Here is a 20976-nt window from a genome sequence, read left to right on the forward strand (position 1 = left end):
ACAGATAAAGACCGTGCTGCCCGTGGGTAGGGATGGAAAGGCACTAAGGACTGGCCACGGGCCACGTGTCAGGGTCTCTTACATCGTGAGACACTCGAATTGTAACAGACCCTGTCACACATTCTTCCCAGGAGAGCACAAGCGGCATAGTAGACACCCCACCCCAGCACAATGTGGGCCACCAGCCCTTCTGAAAAGACAGGAGGATTGATTTCCTGGGTGTGGTGACCTGAGGAAGAAAGCCAGGGAGAGACTCGGAGCCCTGCCCTCCTCTCCTGGGAAGAATGCAGACACACCACTTTCCTTTTGTCTCTGGGGTCTGAGCACAGAAGGCTCCGGTGCAGATGGCCAGGTGCCTGCTCAGGGTGGCCCTGTCTGCAGAGCCAGCCAATCCAGAGAGCACTGGTCTTGAAGGAATGTGAGAGAGCTTGGTAAACACTGAGCTCCCTGGGGGAGGGAGTTGTGCAAAGGGACAGACAAAGGGAACTCAAGACCACCCTCGGTCTGCAGATGGAACAGCCCTGGACAGGGAGGGGGTGGACAGGCTCTTTTCCTTTACCTTCCAGACTTCTGTGTCCAGTTTGACATTTGCTTGTTTTTTTTTTTGTTTTTTTTTTTTCTGTATTGCATTCATTTTGCAATGATTTTGTTGCTGCTTTCTTTCTTGGGAAAGTTGGCAGGTAACAACCTGAACCCAGGAAATGAAGTTTGTCGGAGTCAGAGATCTCCTAGGACCATCCAACAAAAAGATGGAAGGAAATTCACACCAAAGGGATGCCCCTAATGTCTACTGACATCCATGACCCAAGTCTGAAGGCTCACACTGAGTCCTGTTACCTCTGGGCTGCTAGAGCAGAAGCGAGCAGGGTGGGTGTAGGGAAGGGAAGTAGGACCAGGAGGAGGAAGGTTTCTCTGAGAAGAGTTTAGAGATGGAGATGGAGATAGCAGGCTGTTGGCTGTATCTCACGCAAGTCTGCTTTTGGACTTCTTAGTTAGGAGGCAGGTTGTCAGCATTTTCAGAACACGCCTGAATTTATGGGTTAATTAGCATAAGCTCTAAAAGATGTGCCACTTATAGCAAGATGACCCTCAAAAACAGAACTGAAAGCAAGCTAATGAGAAAACTACAGTTTGAGTGTATGCTATATGCTGAGTGTTCTAGAAACTCTCTCCAGAAAAAAAGAACTGCTGGCTCTGACCCCTTAGATCCAAAGACTATATCTAAGACAAGGAGAATTATAGAATTCAGATCCTTAGAACCAAAGGAAATTTAGAGGTCAAGTGGCCCAAGTCTTGGATTTACATATATATTTTAACATTTGTATATTAAAGAAAAAATCAAGGTTCAAAGAAATTGATTTGCCCAAGGTCACACAGCTGTGAATTCCAGAACCAAAAGTAGATCCTTGATTTCCTATCACTGAAGCCCTTTTCATTAAAACACATCAAGGCTCTCCTCCCCATCCCCTCAAGCCCACATCCCGGGAAGGGTTTATCCCAGCAATCCCACTACTGGGCACATGAGAAAACCATAATTCAAAAAGACACATGTACCCCAGTGTTCATAGAAGCACTATTTACAATAGCCAGGACAGGGAAGTAACCTAAGTATCCATCAACAGAGGAATGGGTAAAGGAGATGTCTTACATATACACAATGGAATATTACTCAGCCATTACAACGGAATCAAATAGGGTGGTTTGTAGAGACGTGAATAGACCTCGAGTCTGTCATACAGCGTGAAATAAGTCAGAACGAGAAAAACAAATATCATATTAACACACATATATGGAATCTAGAAAAATGGGACTGATGAACCTATCTGCAGGGCAGGAACAGAGACACAGACATAGACAATGGACTTGTGGACACAGTGGGGGAGGAGACGGTGTGATGCACTGAGAGAGTAGCACTGTCATATATACACGACCACGTGTAGGACAGACAGGTAGTGGGAAGCTGCCGTGCAGCACAGGGAGCTATACTGCTCGGTGCTCCGTGACAACCTAGAGGGGTGCAAGCAGGAGGTGGGAGGGAGGCTCAGGAGGGAGCAGATACATGTAAACATACAGCTGATTCACGTTGTACAGCAGAAACTGACATAACATTGTAAAACAATTACATTCCAAAAAAGAAAAAAATAACAGAGGGAGACAGAATTTTAGAACAGGAGAGGGAAGGGGGCAGCCATGGGACAGGTCCTCTTCCTTTACTTTCCACACTTCTATGTCCGGAAGTCCTTTTACCTATATATGAAGATAGTCTCAAAGAGGCTAAATGACCTGTCCCAAATTCCTCAGGAGTTACTGACATAGCTGAGCCTGGAGCTCCTTGATCACTATTCCAGGACCTTTCTCCTTAAAGCTCCTTCAGGTGTCTGGTGGTATCCTGGACGAAACATGTCCAGAGAAGCGGTCTCAGGACATCTCTGATGCTCAGTGAGGGTTCCATTAAAACCACATCAGAGCTTCAGCCCTCACTGGGATGAGACTTGTGTAAGTTTCCATGTTGACTGAAATGGTGCCCCCCTCCCTACCACCAAAGATATATCCACACAAAATCTCTGGAACCTTGGCATGTCTGAAAAAAGGGGCTTTGCAGATGTAATTAAGCTAAGGATCCTGGGATGAAGGAATCATCTTGGAAGAGCCTATGTGTGTGAAGTCTCTTCAGTCGTGTCTGACTCTTTGTGACCCTATGGACTGTAGCCTGCCAGGCTCCTCTGCCCACGAAACTCTCCAGGCAAGAATACTGAAGTGGGTTGCCATGCCCTCCTCCAGGGGATCCTCCCGACCCAGGGATCAAACCCGCATCTCTTACATCTCCTGCATTGGCAGATGGGTTCTTTATCACCAGCGCCACCTGGGATGCTGATGAACCTTAAATCCAATGACAAGGGACCTTCTAAAGAGAAAGGCAAAAGAGGTTTGACACAGATGGAAGACAGGGCACAGAGGGGAAGGCTCTGTGCAGACCAAGGCAGAGGTCAGGGTTATGTAGCCACAGCCACCCGAGTCTGGAAGAGGCAAAGAAAGATCCTCCCCTAGAGCCTTGTAAAGGAGCCCTGCCAACACTTCAGTTGTGGACTTCTGGCCCCAGAACTGTACGAGCAAGTTTCTGTGGTTCTAGGCCACCACTGTTACAGAAGACACAGGGAACTCACAATACATTCACAATCTCTACGGGTAAAATCAACCAGAAACAACAGCAACAACAAAACCAAACATCACAGACTGGAAAGGCAAAATGTGGTATGTCCATACAATGGAATATTATTCAGCCTGAAAAAGGAAGAAAAAACTGTCACACGCTACCACGTGGATGAAACTTGCGGACATTAGACTAAGTGAAAAAGTGAGAGTGAAAAGTGAAAGTCTCTCAGTCGTGTCCGACTCTTTGCAACCCCTGTATAGTCCACGTATAGTCCATGGAATTCTCCAGGCCAGAATACTGGAGTGGGTAGCTGTTCTCTTCTCCAGGAGATCTTCCCAACCCAGGGATCGAACTCAGGTATCCCACATTTGCAGGTGGATTCTTTACCAGCTGAGCCACCAGGGAAGCCCAAGTGAAAAAGGGCCATCACAAAAACAAACGAACAAACAAGACCCCACAAATACTGTATGACTCCATTTATATGAGATACCCAGAGCAGTCAAATGCAGAGAGACAAAGTGGAATGGTCACTGCCGAGAGCTGTGGGGAGAGGGGGATGGGGAGTTACAGTTTAATAAGCACAGATTTCAGTTTTATAAGACATAAAGGGCTACAGAGCTGGATGCTGGTGACGGTTTCACAACATCATAAATCTATGTAATACATGGAACTGTACTCTGAAGCATGGTTAAGACGTTACATTTTATGTCATGTGGCATATGCTCAGTTGTGTCCAACTCCCTGTGACTCCATGGACTGCAGTCTACCATGCTCCTCTCCATGGGATTCTGCAGGCAAGAATACTGGAGTGGGTTGCCATTTCCTACTCCAGGTATATTATGTGGATTTCACTGTAATTTAAAAAATGAGGAATACCCAAACCAAAACAAGGATTATAGTATTTACAACAAATCAGACCCATCCTGCTGCACCTACAGTGGATCAGAGAACAAAGGTGGAGGGAGGAGCTCAGGGTTTTCTGCTGGGAGCTGGGCCAGGCTGACTCACGAGCTGTCACATGTCGGCGTGCTCACAGCGCAGGATGATTTTCCAGATCACACACCCATCTGAGAGGGACAGCACGCCCACCGGGTGGGTCTTGACTCTGCCCGGAACCCCGCTGCAAACTGCTCCCAGAAGCCCCACCTCTGTGGGTCTGTGCGGAAAGGGTGCAAGGTTTCACCCCCACCATTGGCCCTCACGGAGGCCTGAAGCCAACGTGGTAAGGGGCCCTCACAGCCCCTACAAGCATCGAAGTACTTGGCCTCCAGGGAAAAAGCAGAGCGAGCAGATGTGTCTTCAACACGGCGTGTTCTTGGATCCAGTTTTCTTTTAGAGATTCCTTCCCACAGCAGTTGAACTAAATCTGAAGGTAATCAACACCCGCCCCCCTCAGTCCTTTTGTCTCCCCAACTCTTTTTTGGGGGGACACAGTCCCACATATGGCCTGAGGAGAGAGCTGCCTCCATACACGCTGTCTACAAACGTGGGGCCTCCAAGCTGGGGGCGGCATTCACCGTCTTCCTGCCCCTTTAGCTATAGCCAAACATCTGGGAAATAGTTCTGGTGTTTTATTTATTTGTTACTGAATTAGAATCAACGTACAATATTATATTAGCTTCAGGAGTACAGCATAGTGATTTGGTATTTTCATGCATGGATCACTCCAATAAGTTTAAACCCCATCTTCCTGCTGTTTTAAAATGAAAGTTCCTAACTGCTCCCACCTCAACAGGTTTATTTCAGCCCCATGTAGCAGATCAAACTTGGGAAGCTCAAAAGGAAATGCTGTTGAGTCTCTCACAGGGCTCCTTGCTCTGTGGAGGGATGAGGGACACATTCAGAGGACAGACAAGGACCACTGCACTTGTGTCTTGGGATGAGAGGTCTGGACTTGAAGCGACAACTCTGGATGCATCACACCCATCTTCTCCAATAGCTTTCTTAAGCATGTGCATGACCTTGGGCCCCAAACCCAGCCTTGAAGTATCTTTGGACTCGCAATAAAAGCCTTATTGGAAGGGCCATGAAAAATCCCCCTTACCGCAACTGTGTGTAGGTGGTGGGGTCCACTTCTCAGATGTCACTCCAGCCAGCAGCACCACTGTTTGCTGTCCAAAGCTCTCCTCTACGTGCCCTCCCTGTCTGCCCCCCACTCCATTTCCATCCATTAATGTGTTTCATTTGAGGTGAAATTCACATAACACCAGATACACCATTTTAAAGGGAACAACTCCATGACATCTAGGATATTCACAAGGTTGTGCAACCACTTCCTCTATTTCCGAAGCAGATTCATCACCCTAAGTGGGAACCAATAAGCAGTTACTCCCCACTCTCTCCCTGCCCTCAAGTTCAGGTAACTGCTTTCTCTGTGGATCTACCTGTTCTGGATATTTCATGCAAATAGAATCATGTAGTATGTGGTCTTCTGGGACTGCTTCTGCCACTTGGCATAATGTTTCCAAGGTACACGCATGCTCTAGCGTGTGTCAGAATGCCTTCCTAAGGCTGAGGGACAGGCTACTGTCTCTAAATACTACACTGTGTTTATCCATCCATCCATGTACTCGTGGGTTGTTTTCCCTTCTGCCTGGTGTGAGCAGAGCTGCTGTGAACAGGGGGGGCACACTCATTTGAGGACTCCCTCCCATTCTTCACACAGCAGTCTGATCCTATCACATGACGCTCCAGCTACAATCACTTCAATACTTCCCACCATCCTCAAGGTAAAGCCAAACTCCTGTGATTTCTGAGGTCCTCACACTCGGGCCCCTCCCTTCCTCCAGCATCCTCTCTCTCACCCATAGCCCTGCCCAAATGACTTGGTTTCTTGGGTATGCTGTACTTGTCCTTGCTGCTGAGCCTCTGCCATTGTGGTTTCCTCTTCCCGAAACACTGTTCCTCTGGGTCAGGAACTGCACTGACAACCTGGATCCCAAATCTAATTAGCTGGACTAGGTCCAGCACAGGGCCAGCACTGCCCCCTGCCCTGCATTTCACGGGCAGGAAGGCATCACAGGGCTTGCTGTGGGACTAGGAAGACTACACCCACAGAAGATGCCCAGGGACACCTCGGGTGCCACTCAGATTCATGTCCTGGGTCCCTGGACCACACCCTGCTGGGAAATTTGAATGTGGTGATGTGGATATAGTGACTGGTGTCTACAGAAGCAATGTGACAAGTTGCCCGGTCACGTTCCCAGGGCCCCATTGGGCGTCCTGACTCACCTCTGCTCAGCACACAGCCTCACCCTGAGACTTGGGGTGGGTGCGAGGCAATGCTTACTTTTCCTGTGTGTGTGTGTGCTCGGTGGTGTCCAACTCTTTGTGACCCTGTGGACTGTAGCCCTCCAGGCTCCTCTGTCCATGGAATTCTCCAGGCAAGAATACTGGAGTGGGTTGCCATCTCCTCCTGCAGGGGATCTTCCTGACCCAGGGATCGAACCCAGGTCTCTTGTATCTCCTGCACTAGCAGGCGGATTCTTTACCACTGAGCCACCTGGGAAGCTACCTGGGAAGCCCTTACTTTTTCCATGCGAGTGGGTTAGTATCTCACAGGCCTGTGGGCAGGCGGGCAGTGACTCTCTGACCTCTGGCCCCAAGTCTACAGATGGCACCAACTCAGGAGCTCAGTTCCGCCCAGAGGCAGAAGGTGGTGGGGCGACTGCTGAGAAAGCAGGAACCAAGCTTCCCGGTGCGAGGCAGGCAGTCACACCTGAACTTGACAGCCTTCTGTCAGCCTGGGCCACAGGACGTTCTGGGTCACACAGGATGTGGTTTTCTAAGGGTGAGGAAGCCTACGCCCTCAACTCTAACGACTTTTTTCTCTTAACTTCCATTCAGAGCCTCTGTTCCCTGAGTCTATATGCTCCCATGTGTACACACATGAGCACACACATATGTGCACACACAGATATGCGGGCACATATTGTAGCTCAGTTGGTAAAGAATCTGCCTGCAATGCAGGAAACTGGGGTTCGATCCCTAGGTTGGGAAGATCCCCTGGAGAAGGAAATGGCAACCCCCTCCAGTATCCTTGCCTGGAAAATCTCATGGACAGAGGAGCCTGGTGGGCTGCAGTCCATGGGGTCGCAAAGAGTCGGGTATGACTGAGCAACTAATACTCACTTACTTATACACACATTTGTACACACAGACACATGAGGCTCAAACACAGTCTTCATTTCCTCTTTTCTAACTTCTAAATAAAAAGAACAGTTTAATAAAACCGTTCCTCCTACATAATTCCTCATAGACTCTTTTCCATTCTTTTTTTCCCTCATATTCTCTATCCTTCCATTTCCAGCATGAAGTAGACACTGCCTGAGAAGACAGTGTTAAGATGTTCTCTAAGTGATCTGTCAGCTGCAACTACTTTCTTTCCTCTGCACGTGAGAAAAAGATGGAAAAAGAGATCCTTCCGAGAGCCTTGAGGACCGTGACGGTGGTTCTGAGGAAGGCTGTGCGTCACTTACCTCCAGGACTTTCCCTGTGATGAACTGGTGGCAGGCTTCACATTTTACCCCGAAGAGCCCCTGGTAGTCCTTTTCACAATATGGAGCACCATCCCTGCAGGACAAAGACAGCTCAGCTTCCGAGGGCAGGACAGATGCCCAGACCCCATCTCTCTCCGGCCAGTTGCACAGAAGGGGAGTAGAAGTTATTTCTCGCTCAACTACCATTCACATGCCTGGAGGAGACCTGGTGGGGCAGGGTCAAAACCCACAGGAGCAAACTCTCCAGAGAGTGCTGAGGTCCTCCAAGCCACATGGGATTAACAGCCAAATGGCTGTCGCTGCTCATTCCTCGACTGCCTCAGACCTCACTAGCAAAAACCATGGCGTCCCTCTCTTGCAGCACCAGGCCTGACGGGCTTCAGCTGTAGTCCCATGCTCCTCTTCCTTGTCTCCTCCCCCACACCTTGATTCACACACCAGAGCCTCCTAAGAGCGTGGCGACGCCTTCTCCTTGGCCCTGAGGGAGCCTGGGGGCCCAGGGCCTCTCAACCATCGTCCTGCAACTGCCTTCATTTACCTCTTGCATGTGTACTAAGTCGCTTCAGTCGTGTCAGACTCTTTGTGACCCTATGGACTGTAGCCCACCAGGCTCCTCTGTCCATGGCATTCTCTAGGCAAGAATACTGGAGTGGGTTGCCATGCCCCCCTCCTCCAGGGGATCATCCCCACCCGAGGATCGAACCTGCATCTCTTACGTCTCCTGCGTTGGCAGGCGGGTTCTTTACCACTAGCACCACCTGGGAAGCCCCTCATTTACCTCATGACACAGTTAAAAAATCATGTTCTAGGTGTCCCACCGCATGGGAGAGTTAAAACGTCTCCAGACAGCCCAGTTATCTAGCTCTGCACAGGCATCGGTGTTAAATGCGGAGCAGTTCTCTTTGGCTGTGCCTCAGAATCATCTGTGTGGTTTCTGCCTCCTGAATACCAGGGTTTGCTTTACCCCAGATCTGCAGAATTAGATTTCTAGGGGGTGGGGCCCAAGCTACTTATTTTGTTTCACTGTGTATATTCATACATTAAATTCATTAAAAAAAATTTTTTTTTTAATATATGCTGGTTGGAGAACATTTTTAAAAGTGGATAGGGGAAAATTATCCCTTACTGCCTCTAGGCCCTCTCCCCACCCCATGCTCATTCTTTCCTCAATTTAAAAGGTAACCACTGTAACTAGCTTTTCAAGGTCACATTAAACAAAACTCCCAAAACGTCACCTGCTCTAGCTCTTCTTTACACCAGCCTCTGACTCTAAGGAACCTACTCCAGAGTGGTCCTAATGGGCTCTGTGCCTGGACACTGAGTTTTTTAGGAGGGGGGGGAGGGGAGGGCCAGCAGACATGGCTGAGACCTGGAAGGAGGATAAAGGTTTATTATCAGTAGTTTCAAATGGGGGAGGGGGGATTAGCGAAAGTAAAATTACTAAATGCTTAACTGGTTGCAACATATAGCCTACCATTATGTCAGCTTCGTTAATTGTTACATTAGGCAACGATGAACATTTAATTAAATTTATATTGGGCAACAAGAGATGAATAAAATTCCTTTCCAAAGTTTCATAGCAAAAAGTTCATACGGATTGTGGAATGTCTTTCATTAGGTCTGATGGGCTGGGCTGGGGTGTATTTCGCGAGCGCAGGGCAGCCACGATGCCCCACCCCTGCTGAAGGATCCATCCGCGCCTGCGCCCCAGGCTTACTTGCTGATGTACTCGCCGGTGAGGACTTTTCCGCAGGACTTGCACTTAAAGCAACCCAAGTGCCACTGCTTTTCCAGCGCCAGCAGGGCCTGTCCATTCTTGATGTCTCGTCCGCAGCCAGCGCAATCTGGAAAAGAGCAGCCGCCGGCCCTTACTCCACGTTTGTTAAATCCATAGTTTTGCTAATCCAAGCAGGTGGGCCCCAGCATGCACCCACTACACACTCAATAACTATTTACTTAAGTGCCATTTCATTCCGCATTCTCGCCCTGCATAAAATCTTCCCCAGGAGACTCGCAGACCCCCATCCTCCCTTAGCGTGGGAACATCATGAGCCTCAGCAGATCCAAGGGCCTGGATGTCCTTCTGTTTATTTCCTTGGGGGTGATTTAAATAGCCTCTGAGCTCCAGCTGGCCCAGAGAATATTTAATTATAGTGTCCTGGCTGTGATTTTAAGAAGGCGCTCATCAGCCTTTATTAATTGAGGGCACCTGTGAGTAGCTAAGTACCAGCTCCCCCTCCCCATGCCATGCTGGCTGCCTCCCTAAAACTATATACTCGACTTCTGGAACAATGCCCATAAGTCTCATTTTTGTAAACAGGACTCTACTTCCTTATCACCCTAAACCAGACTTTCTAAAATTTGTGATCATCAATTCAATGGCTCTTAATTCCTCAGCTTTAAATTCTCCGTGGCAGGATCCTGTGAAGAAGATAAAGAAGAAAGTATTTCTTCACAGTCAAGAGTGTAGGCCCTGGAATGGGACACCCTGGTTCTGAACCCCAGCTCGCTGTTGGCTAACCACGTGACCCAGGCTAGTTCCCCCCTTTTCTAGCCTTGGGGTCCTCATATGAAAGCCAGGATGTTGTTAGTGCTTGTCTCAAGTTCTCTGATGAGGATTCAATGGAATAAAGGACTCAGGTCTTGATGAAAGTTTGCTATTATGTTGCTGTTATTCTGATTATTAGAAACATCATTATTAGGGAAGCTGAGTATTTAAAAGAACCCAGAAGAATGTATAGGCATACACCGTTTTATTGTGCTTCAAAGATAATACTTTTTTTTTTTTAAACAAATTCAAGATTTGTGGCAATGCTACCTCAATCAAGTTTATTGGCACCATCTTTTCAAAAACCTTTGCTCACTTCATGTCTCTGTGTCACATTTTGGTAATTCTCCCAATTTTTCAAACTTTTTCATTATTATTATATCTGTTATGGTGATCTGTGATCAGTCATATTTGATGTCACTACTATGACTTACTGAAGGCTCAGATGGTAGCATTTTTTTCAGCAATACTTTCTAATTCAGGTGCATACATTGCTGTTTTAGACATAATGCTATCGTACACTCAGCAGACTACAACATAGAGTAAATATAACTTTCATATGCACTGGGAAAGCAAAACATTTGTGTGGCTCATTTAACTGCTGTATTTGCCTTACTGTGGTGGTCTTGAACCAATCCACTGAGCATGTATTCTCTCTGAGGCTTGCATGTAAACTGGGCAACCTTTCTGGAAAGCAATTTAAATGTCTAGAGACATTTAAAATCAGTGTACCTGAGAAAGGGAAAGAAAGCATTGCTGGCAGCTTGCCCCTGATATCCCCAACTGATCACAAAAATCATTCAGAGAATAAAGAAATGTGCAGATAAGGCCTCTCGGAACACAAAGTGATTCAACACCCCCCTCTTCTGACCACATCTGTGGCTGCTGCTCCTGTACTAATGAGGACATTTCTAGGCCGACTTGAATTCTCTCTTCTTGTAGAAAAACTTCCCTATAGTGCCCGGCACGAGCTCAAGTCCCATAAAAATTCCTTCAAATGTCACCCAGCAGTGACTCACAATTATTCTGGTTTTCTTCCTTGCTGAGGTTTAAGTACACTTGACTTTTATTTTTTGACTGCAGATGTGTTTCTGGTGACCTTGGGTCACTTGGTATTTACATAACCTTTAGATCAGCAATCTCATGGCTAAAATTTCACTCTGCAAATAAATTTTGAAAAGGATGTGCATGTGAATGTATGTGTGTTTATCCCCTGAAAAATATATATTCGCTCCCTACTGCATTTTTGTAACAATAAAACTGAAAACAACATATGTGGACATTAATGAGAAAGTGGTTAAATTAATTATAGTATAGTCATTAATGGGATGCTATACACTGTTAAAAAGAATAAGGTAGATTTGTGTGCAGACATGGAAAGATGTCCAGAATAGATTGGGTAAAAAAATAAGCTGTAAAACAGTATGTACAATATAAGCTCATTTTTCTAAATCATGAGAACGTAAAAAGAATTGAGCAAATAAATATTTAAAAAGTTACAAGTATACTATACAAGTTATGAATATTGAAGATTAGAACTTCTTCAACTATAGCCCATTATAAGCTAGTGTATATTATATGGTCACAAAGCATGAATTTTTTGTTTTTAAGCTGGGATTTACATGATGTCCAGCATCTCACCAAAATCCTTTCAGAGGGAATCACACATCTGTTAGTTTACTATAAAGATAAAAATGGAAGACCATGATATTTGCTCGAATGCAATTTCTAAAGGATAAGAGCACAAGATGAATATAAGATGAATTGGTAGGTTTTAATTTAAGTGAACTGAAAATTTTTTTCATTCTTCTGATTGGATTATGCCCACTAGGTGGCAGTAAAGATTTAAAATAATGCAAGATGCCGGTTGGTTGAATTTTTTCAAGTAGAAAATAAACTTCAGAAATGGCTTTTCATTTCTACAGCAGAGGAGCTCAGGGAGGTAGGCGGGGCTGTTCATATCTCCCCTTCGCAACATTGGGGTCCAGGGAGATCAAAGTTGGGGAGACAGCGACAGGCAGGCTTTAGAATTAGAAAGACTTGGGCACTAACTAGGAAAAGTTACTCTCTCTGAATCCTCCTTTCTTCATCTCTGAAATGCGGGCCCACTTCTCAGGTTGCTGGAGGAAGAAGAAACACTCTGTATTGCGAAGTGTTTCATGTGACTTAGAACACTTGGTACCTGTTGGTTGTTCCACACAGTTCTCCTTTCCTTGATAGGGTCTGAGCTAGGACTAGAAACCAGGTTTCTTGACTCTGTCTTGCACTTTTTCTAAGCACATTAATGCCCAGATACCCAAGACCTCTAACAGCAGCAGAGACACAATCTTAGCACAGAAATGACCTCTCTGATTATTCTGCACCAATGGCTTTGGTAAACCAGGCATATTGTGAGGGCTTCATAGACATACTCTTCAGGAGTTATTCTCCACAATTTATTATTCTTCACAGTAATGGAGACAAAATCCTGGCCAGTTAGCTTGGTTAGAGCATGGTGCTAGTAACACCAAAGTCCCAGGTGTGATCCCCATACGGCCCATAAAGAAGGCTGAGCACTGAAGAACTGACGCTTTTGAACTATGGTGCTGGAGAAGACTCTTGAGAGTCCTTTGGTCAGCAAGAAGATCAAACCAGCCAATCCTAAAGGAAATCAACCCTGAATATTCTTTAGAAGGGCTGATGCTGAAACTGAAGCTCCAATACTGTGGCTACCTGATGCGAAGCGTTGACTCATTGGAAAAGACCCTGATGCTGGGAAAGACTGAGGGCAGGAGAAGAAGGGAGTGACAGAGGATGAGATGGTTGGATGGCATCCCGACTAGAGGACATGAGTTAGAGCAAACTCTGGCAGATAGTGAAGGATAGGGAAGCCTGGCATGCTGCATTCCATGGGGTTGAAGAGTCAGACATGACGTAGAGACTGAACAACAATGGAGTCAAAGTGCCTTGCAGTTTGGAAGCCTCTGACCTCACAGATGATGTCCTGAATCTCTCAGCTCCTCTGTACCCTGCAGTGCCCTGGGGAGGGCACATATTCTACAGCTGATATTTTTTTTAAATATTTATTTATTTGGCTGTGTTGAGCCTTAGTTGTAGCATGTGGGATCTCAGTAGCTGTGGTACACAGGCAAGTTGCTCCAAGGCATGTGGGATCTTATTTCCCTGACCAGGGATCGAACCTGAGTCCCCTGCATTGCAAGGCAGATTCTTAACCACTGGACCCCTAGGCAAATCCCATCTACAGTTGATCTTGATCATGTTTCATAGAGAAGCATTTACCAAATGTGAATGCCTGAGAGCCAGCCATCTGGTGAAACTGGGCGGGAAGGAGAGGTTGGGGATGAGCCTCTTTCATCCCAAACCGCAAGACATAAATTAAGCAAATCAACAAAGACGGCCTTCTGGCCCAGAACACTGGCCAAGCTGATTCAAAATATTCTAGTGTACTCCACAGAGGTTACACATTCGTTCCTCTCTGAACAAAACTGTATTCTCTCCTTAAACCTGACATCACGCTGGGGAAAATAGAAAAGATACAGAGATAAAAAGATTTGTGCTGATGGTTCACGCTTCCTATGCTCATTCCAACCAAGCTCTTTTATAAAGAACAAAATGTCCTCCTCTCTATCTTCATGTTTTTCAGCTGTTGAGAAAATTGTTTGCACGTCACTGGAGCAGCTGCTGATAAATATAGAAAGTCGGTTGATTGGCACTGGAATTATTGCCAAAGTCAGAAGTAGGTGAATATGAGGCAGCATCAAGGAAATCAAACCCTCCAGCAACTCGCTGGTCCTCCCCTGGGGATAAACAATGGCCAAATGCGAAAACAGAAGAAAGCTATAATAAGAAGGGGATGACAGAGGATGAGATGGTTGGATGGCATCATCGACTCAATGGACATGAGTTTGAGCAAGCTCTGAGAGTTGGTGATGGACAGGGAAGCCTGGCATGCTGCAGTCCATGGGGTTGCAAAGAGCTGGACAAAACTGAGCAACTGAACAACGTAATAACCTTAAACACTCCACCCGAAGCATTTCATTCTTGGCACCAGAAGCCAAGAGAAAAATAGGGATTTGGCTACTTACGTCCAAGTTAAACTCACATCCAAGTACACACCTGGCTTCATATTTATACCATTCTGTTCAAAGTCAATAAACATCCTCGAGGATAGGGATCCTGTCTGTCTCCTTTAATATATCTCTCTTTGCTTGGCATAGGGCCATGGACACCTGGGCTTCAAGAGTATTTAAGATGAAAAAGGTGACAAACGGCTCTCTGGAAGGTGACCTGTGTTCCCAAGCTAAGAAAGATGTCATCAGTTGGGCTGCCCTTAAAGTCCCGTCAGCCTAGATACCTATGTTCTTTTTGAGAACAATTTCAGCCTTCCTAGAGTTTCCCGTTTGGGAAGGGTAAGAGCTAAAAAGATATCTTACTCTGTGAAGACGGCTCTAGGAACAGAAGGCTGAGGAATGAAGCTACAGAAAAGGGACTATCATGGGACCTGAATTCCCGATCATCCCCACCTTCCCAGGCTTCTGTCAAGCCCAGAATCATCAGTGGAGGTGGAAGCTGCCACTCACAGTGGCTACCCGTCTGGGACTAAAGCTTCTAGAATATGGAATGTGCCTTTCCCCAGAGTCTTGAAAATTTTGGCTATTGTTTTAGAGCTGAAAACAATGATGATAAATATTCCATCTCCTAGAGCAGGTTGCTAGCAATACCCTGGCTGGACTTAGCAAAGGATTGTAGAATCTACCTGATGAGTCAACCCCTACTGCCTCCCTACATCTGAAATTATCTTATTAACATTTCTAGAATCCTTTAAAAACAAAATTCAAAAAGGCAGAGAGGAGAGTGGGCTGGGAGCTGTCTACACAGCAGGCTTGGGTGTTCGCTCCCCTATATTGTGAGAGGAATTAAAGGACCCTGGGAGAAGCGGGGACTGGCTCCCTGCTCCCCACCTAGATGTTTACCTGAGCACAGCTCAGGCCCTGGTGCTGCTGTGGGTCCATGAGAAGCTTGATGTTAGAGTCTTAGAACAAACTGCCTGGACTGTCCTGGAGCTTGGTGATGTTCATGAACAGAGTCTGGAGCCTGTGGGAGTCTGGAAGGTTTGGAAATTAGGAAGCTGGCTGGACGCCTTTCTGAAGGCAGGCGAAGGAGACACAGAAGGCAGAGAGGTGTGCGTGGCCACTGTTTGGCTCACTGAGGATGCCCGTGTGTCCTATGGCTGGTGCTCACATCCAAGCATCGTGAATGAACCCACCTGAGAAAGCTACCTGCTGAGCATGGGAGATTTCATTAGAAAGAGGCTATGAGGAGCAGGGGCTTCCCAGGTGGTGCTAGTGGTAAAGAACCTGCCTGATGGTGCAGGAGACATAAGAGACATGGGTTTGATCCCCGACTGGGGAAGAGCCCCTGAGAAGGGCATGGCAACCCACTCCAGAGTTCTTGCCTGGAGAATCCCATGGACGGAGGAGCCTGGCAGGCTGCAGTCCATAAGGTCGAAAAGAGTCGGACACAACTGAAGTGACTTAGCGTGCATGAGGAGTAGGACCTGAGGCTGGGGAGGTTGGAGGGGGTTTGTTGAAACAGCTTAGCCAGAAATTGCACACTTCTGTCAAGGAATTCAAAATGGGCCCTATTTTTTTTTTTTTTAATGTCTCCAGCCAGTGTTAGTTGAAAGTCAAGTATGACAATGCGAGTATAACATCTTGTCCCCTGTACCTGTCATTTCCCTCCCCTCTGCCTGGACTCTCAAGGAACCACAAGAAGAATAGGAAGGAGGTAATAAAAAGGGGTAGAAGAGGCTGTACCCCCTCCTTATTGCAGGTCTCCTATTTGGATCTGATCTGAACTGGGAAAAGGGTACAGATCTGATATGGATGTGAGAATAAAGGCTTCGACTGTACTGGACTTTTAAGAGCTGAAAGTGAGCAGAAAGCTATGGAACTGCCTAAGATATTAAGAGTGAGAAAGGGAGCTCTGATAGAGGATAATAAAAGTACCAACAACAAAAAAATAAGACCATTGTTTTGTCCCACGAGTGTTCTGGCCATTCTACATGCTGATTGTGCAACTCACAGGGATGAATAACTTCTGGGCAAAGAGACCCGGGGTCAAATTCCAGCTCTGACACAGAACAAGGGACCCTGCGCAAGCCAGGTAATTCAGGCTTCAGCTTCTTCATTTGTAAAATGGGCAGATGAACAGAACTTACCTTCTGGGGCTGTTGTGAGGATAGACAGAACATGTATAAGCCGCAAGCACGGTGTTGGACACACGGTAAACAATCCAAGTCTATCCTCACACCTGCAGTAACCTCACAAAACCAACACTGCATTTTTCACTTAACAAACAACTGAAGCAAGTTAGACAGAGAAGGAGAATATCCTATGACATCCCTTCTACTGTGGAATCCAAAAGGAAATGATACAAATGAACTTACTTACAAAACAGAGAGACTCAATGACATAGAGAACGACCTTATGGTTGCTGGTGGGAGGGATGGGGTGAAGGGATAATTAGGGAGCTTGGGATAGACATGTATAATCTGCCATATTTAAAACAGATAATCAACAAGGACCTACTGTATAGCAGGTGAAACTCTGCTCACTGTTATGTGGCAGCCTGGATGTGCCGGGAGTTTGGGGGAGAAAGGATACATGTATATGTACGGGTGAGTCCCCTCACTGTTCACCTGAAACCACCACAACATTGTTAATCAGCTCTATCCCAACACAAGGTAAAAGGTTCAAGAAGTAAAAAAAAAACAAAAAACCAAATAACCAAGACCCACTGTGAGCCTCTGGAAAAGGCATTTTGGTTTCTCTGATTCCACAGTCATCTTTCCATTAACATTACTATTGTTGTTATTGTTCACCCCTTAACTTTTATTTATTTATTATTCACCCCTTAACTTTTAAAAGATCTTGCATACTTCCTAAGTCCTCCCTTAGGGCTTCCACTAACCTGGAAGGACGGTGGTTATCCACATTTCACAGTTCACAGAACATCTGAGATCCAGAGAGACTTTGAAGATATTTGATGCAAAAGCTTCACTTTGCACACAGGAAAGTAAGGCCTGGGGTGGGCCAATGCTTTGCACAAGGTCACACAGATAGAGAGTGCCCTATTAACTGCAGAGTGGAAATCTTTATTCTCAAATGCTCTTGAACGTGAACCCAGGCCTTCATAGCTTACAGGGATTTTCTGGGCTTAAAGCTGTAATCATGCATTTGTTCCCTTGGTTATTGCCTCTTTTGCTGTCAACTGGCAAAAACATCCACCATGGAGCTGAAGCATGGTTTCACTTGTGGGTACAGAGAATTATTGTGAAAACAGTGTAAACTGTAAAGACCCTGATGCTGGGAAAATTGAGGGCAGGAGGAGAAGGATTGACGGAGGATGAGATGGTTGGATGGCATCACTGACTTAATGGACATGAGTTTGAGCAAACTCCAGGAGATGGCAAAGGACAGGGAAGCCTGGTGTGTTGCAGTCCATGGGGTCACAAAGAGTCAGACACAACTGAATGACTGAACAATAACGAATGTAAATCATAGAAGGGGCTAGAGAGAGACTTCACTCATTTAACTGATGTTTGCTGGGATGCTGAGAAGTTACGTCGATAGAGATTTTAAGTCAATTCAGAGTATTTCCTTCCTCTATTGTAAAGTCTTTAAAATTAAGAATAAAAAAATCACATTTCAGGATTGATACTGTTGCCTATATAAGTTCCAGAAAATTTAAGCTTTCCCTGGAATCCCTCTTTAAAAATGATAATAAAAAAGAAACTCTAGTTGTCATCAACAGAGATGAGCACAGAAGTTCATGGCTATACACGTGGATGAAGAATAAATAGACACCAAATCATTTCAGATTTAGGTCATTATTAATAGATAGCAGATAAGACTTTGGAAACCCTATAAAATATTCAAGTGGTGTCTTTTTAATAGACTGTTAACTAGGAGCACTTTATCCCTGGCCAGGAGTCAGAATAAGGCGCTTTAAGGAGAACAAACAAGCAAAATCCCCCGATTTAAGTTCTGGGTTTTGGCTAATGTGATTCCTGAATTTAATGACATCATATCTTGTCATTCAATGGCTCCTACAAGATGTGGATTTCCCGTGACCCTGTGTGATAAAATGGTGAATATGCAGAATGCCAGAGAGCAGTCATTCTTTCCAAAAGAGAGAAACCGGAGACAAGAGAAGAGTGACCCAAACACAGGTCAGATGCTGTGAGGTTAACAAGCTGCCTTTGACACAAGCTTTCAACACATCTGATGAGCCTCTGACATGTGGATCCCTCCATGGGAATAACTGTGGGAGGCACGTAGTGGCTGCCTGCTTTATACAGGACAGATATTTTTATTTTGCCAAGGTTTCCATCCTTTCCTAGGGTCGAAATGTCAACTGCCATCTGTCCTCACACTTGAACTGACCACATGCTCCTATGTTATTGGCCTGGCCCTTTTTTGTAGTCTATGAATTAAAAAAAAAAAAAAATCCAGACTTTTTAATGCTATTTTCTTGAAAAGACTTGGCTTACAATTTTAGCATCTTTAAGGTATAAGGGGTTTGGTGTTTGAAAACCTTCCTTTGATTAAAAAGACCACATCATTTAGTAGTGATAAGAGCATCCATCTAGCAGGTAGACAGTTAAATGCTGACCTCTGACCTTCACCTGTCCTGCTCAGTGCTGTCAGGCCCCAACCAGGCGTTTATGAGTCAGCCACTATCGACTGGCCACAGTCCATGTCAAGTCACTGACACGAATCGGCAGTTTCTTTCCTAGTATCTCACGGCAAATACCATGGGTATGAGGTCACCAAAAGAAAGGACACGTAGAGGGCGAAACGCAAATACATTCATGTGAAGCATTTATAAAGATTACTTTCTGGGACTTCCCTGGTGGTCCAGTGGTTAAGATTTCACCTCCCAATGCAAGGGACTCAGGTTGATCCCTGGTTGGGAAGCTAAGATCCTACATGCCTTAAACCAAAACATTAAAAACAGAAGCAATATTGTAACACAGTCAATAAAGATTTTTAAAAAGGCTCACATCAAAAAAAAAAAGGAATTCATTTTTAAAGTACTTTTTCACTTCTGAAATTCTATACTGTATTGGCCAAAAAGTAATTCATGGGGTCATAAGAAAATACTGGTTGGGGCTGAGGGGCAGATTGGAACATTCATATTTATTTATATTCAAATACATTGGTACAGTGTATTTGCCATGGCTCTAAATAATTTACATTCTCAAATTCACTAAGAACAAGGCAGAATTACTTTAAAACATTATGTGTTGCCTGAATACGTAACCTTGAACCAAACTTTGCAGTCACCCATGACCTCGCTTAGGTCAGTTGCTTCCTTTGCTATCTTGATGGCCATGATGGAAACGTCACAAGCCAGAGCAGCCTCTGACCTACTATTTTAGGTGAAGGATCTTGTTGTCTTGGGAAAACAATACTTTACAACAAACAAGTTTTCACGGGCCACAACAGCAGCACATTATCAGCCTCATTGAGAAAGCTGTAAGCAGGCCTGGGAACAGCTATTTTCTGAGACCTCTATTACAGAGTATTTGGCAATCAAGCCCCTTTCCTCCTTTTAAAGTGTATCTCAGGACTTCCTAGGTGGCGCTTCAGTTCAGCTCAGTTCAGTTCAGTCCAGTTGCTCAGTTGCGTCCGGCTCTTTGCAACCCCACGGACTGCAGCTCGCCAGGCCTCCCTGTCTATAACCAACTCCCAGAGTTTATTCAAACTTATGTCCACTGAGTCAGTGATGCCATCCAACTATCTCATCCTCTGTCGTCCCCTTCTCCTGCCTTCAATCTTTCCCAGCATCAGGGTCTTTTCAAATGAGTCAGTTCTTCACATCAGGTGGACAAAGTATTGGAGTTTCAGCTTCAGCATCAGTCCTTCCAATGAATATTCAGGACTGATTTCTTTGAGGATGGACTGGTTGGATCTTCTTGCAGTCCAAGGTACACTTCAGAGTCTTCTCCAACACCAGAGCTCAAAAGCATCAATTCTTCGGCGCTCAGCTTTCTTTATAGTCCAACTCTCACATCCGTACGTGACTACTGGAAAAACCATAACTTTGACTAGATGGACCTTTGTTGGCAAAGTAATGCCTCTGCTTTTTAATATGCTGTCTAGGTTGGTCATAACTTTTCTTCCAAGGAGCAAGCGTCTTTTAATTTCATGGCTGCAGTCACCATCTGCAGTGATTTTGGAGCACCCCAAAATAAAGTCTCTCACTGTTTCTAACGTTTCCCCATCTATTTGCCATGAAGCGATGGGACCAGATGCCATGATCTTAGTTTTATGAATGTTGAGTTTTAAGCCAACTTTTTCACTCTCTTCTTTCACTTTCAGTAAGAGACTCTTTAGTTCTTCTTTGCTTTCTGCCATAAGAGGTGGTATCATCTCCATATCTGAGGTTATTGATATTTCTCCCAGCAATCTTGATTCCAGCTTGTGCTTCATCCAGTCCAGCTTGTCTCTTGATGTACTCTGCATAGAAGTTAAATAAGCAGGGTGACAGTATACAGCCTTGATGTACTCCTTTCCTGATTTGGAACCAGTCTGTTGTTTCATGTCCAGTTCTAACTGTTGCTTCTTGACCTGCATACAGATTTCTCAGGAGGCAGCTCAAGTAGTCTGGTATTCCCATCTCTTGAAGAATTTTCCACAATTTGTTGTGATCCACACAGGCATAGTCAATAAAACAGAAGTAGATGTTTTTCTGGAACTCTCTTGCTT

At 45.4% G+C, this 20976-nt stretch overlaps 1 protein-coding gene across 20 annotated transcripts in view; it reads right to left on the reverse strand.

The window, feature by feature from the left end:
• ABLIM1 (actin binding LIM protein 1) overlaps positions 1–20976 on the reverse strand; it is a 329328-nt gene that overhangs the window by 96962 nt on the left and 211390 nt on the right. For all 20 annotated transcript variants that reach the window (XM_044935300.2, XM_044935296.2, XM_044935298.2 and 17 more), the window contains 2 exons: positions 9371–9497; positions 7633–7726 (listed from right to left, as the gene is read on the reverse strand). In XM_044935300.2, coding sequence (XP_044791235.1) covers positions 7633–7726; positions 9371–9497 — 221 coding nt within the window. The remainder of the gene's footprint in view (positions 1–7632; positions 7727–9370; positions 9498–20976) is intronic.

The sequence above is a fragment of the Bubalus bubalis genome, chromosome 23 (assembly GCF_019923935.1).
Source record: "Bubalus bubalis isolate 160015118507 breed Murrah chromosome 23, NDDB_SH_1, whole genome shotgun sequence".
In the NCBI taxonomy this organism is placed as follows: domain Eukaryota; kingdom Metazoa; phylum Chordata; class Mammalia; order Artiodactyla; family Bovidae; genus Bubalus; species Bubalus bubalis.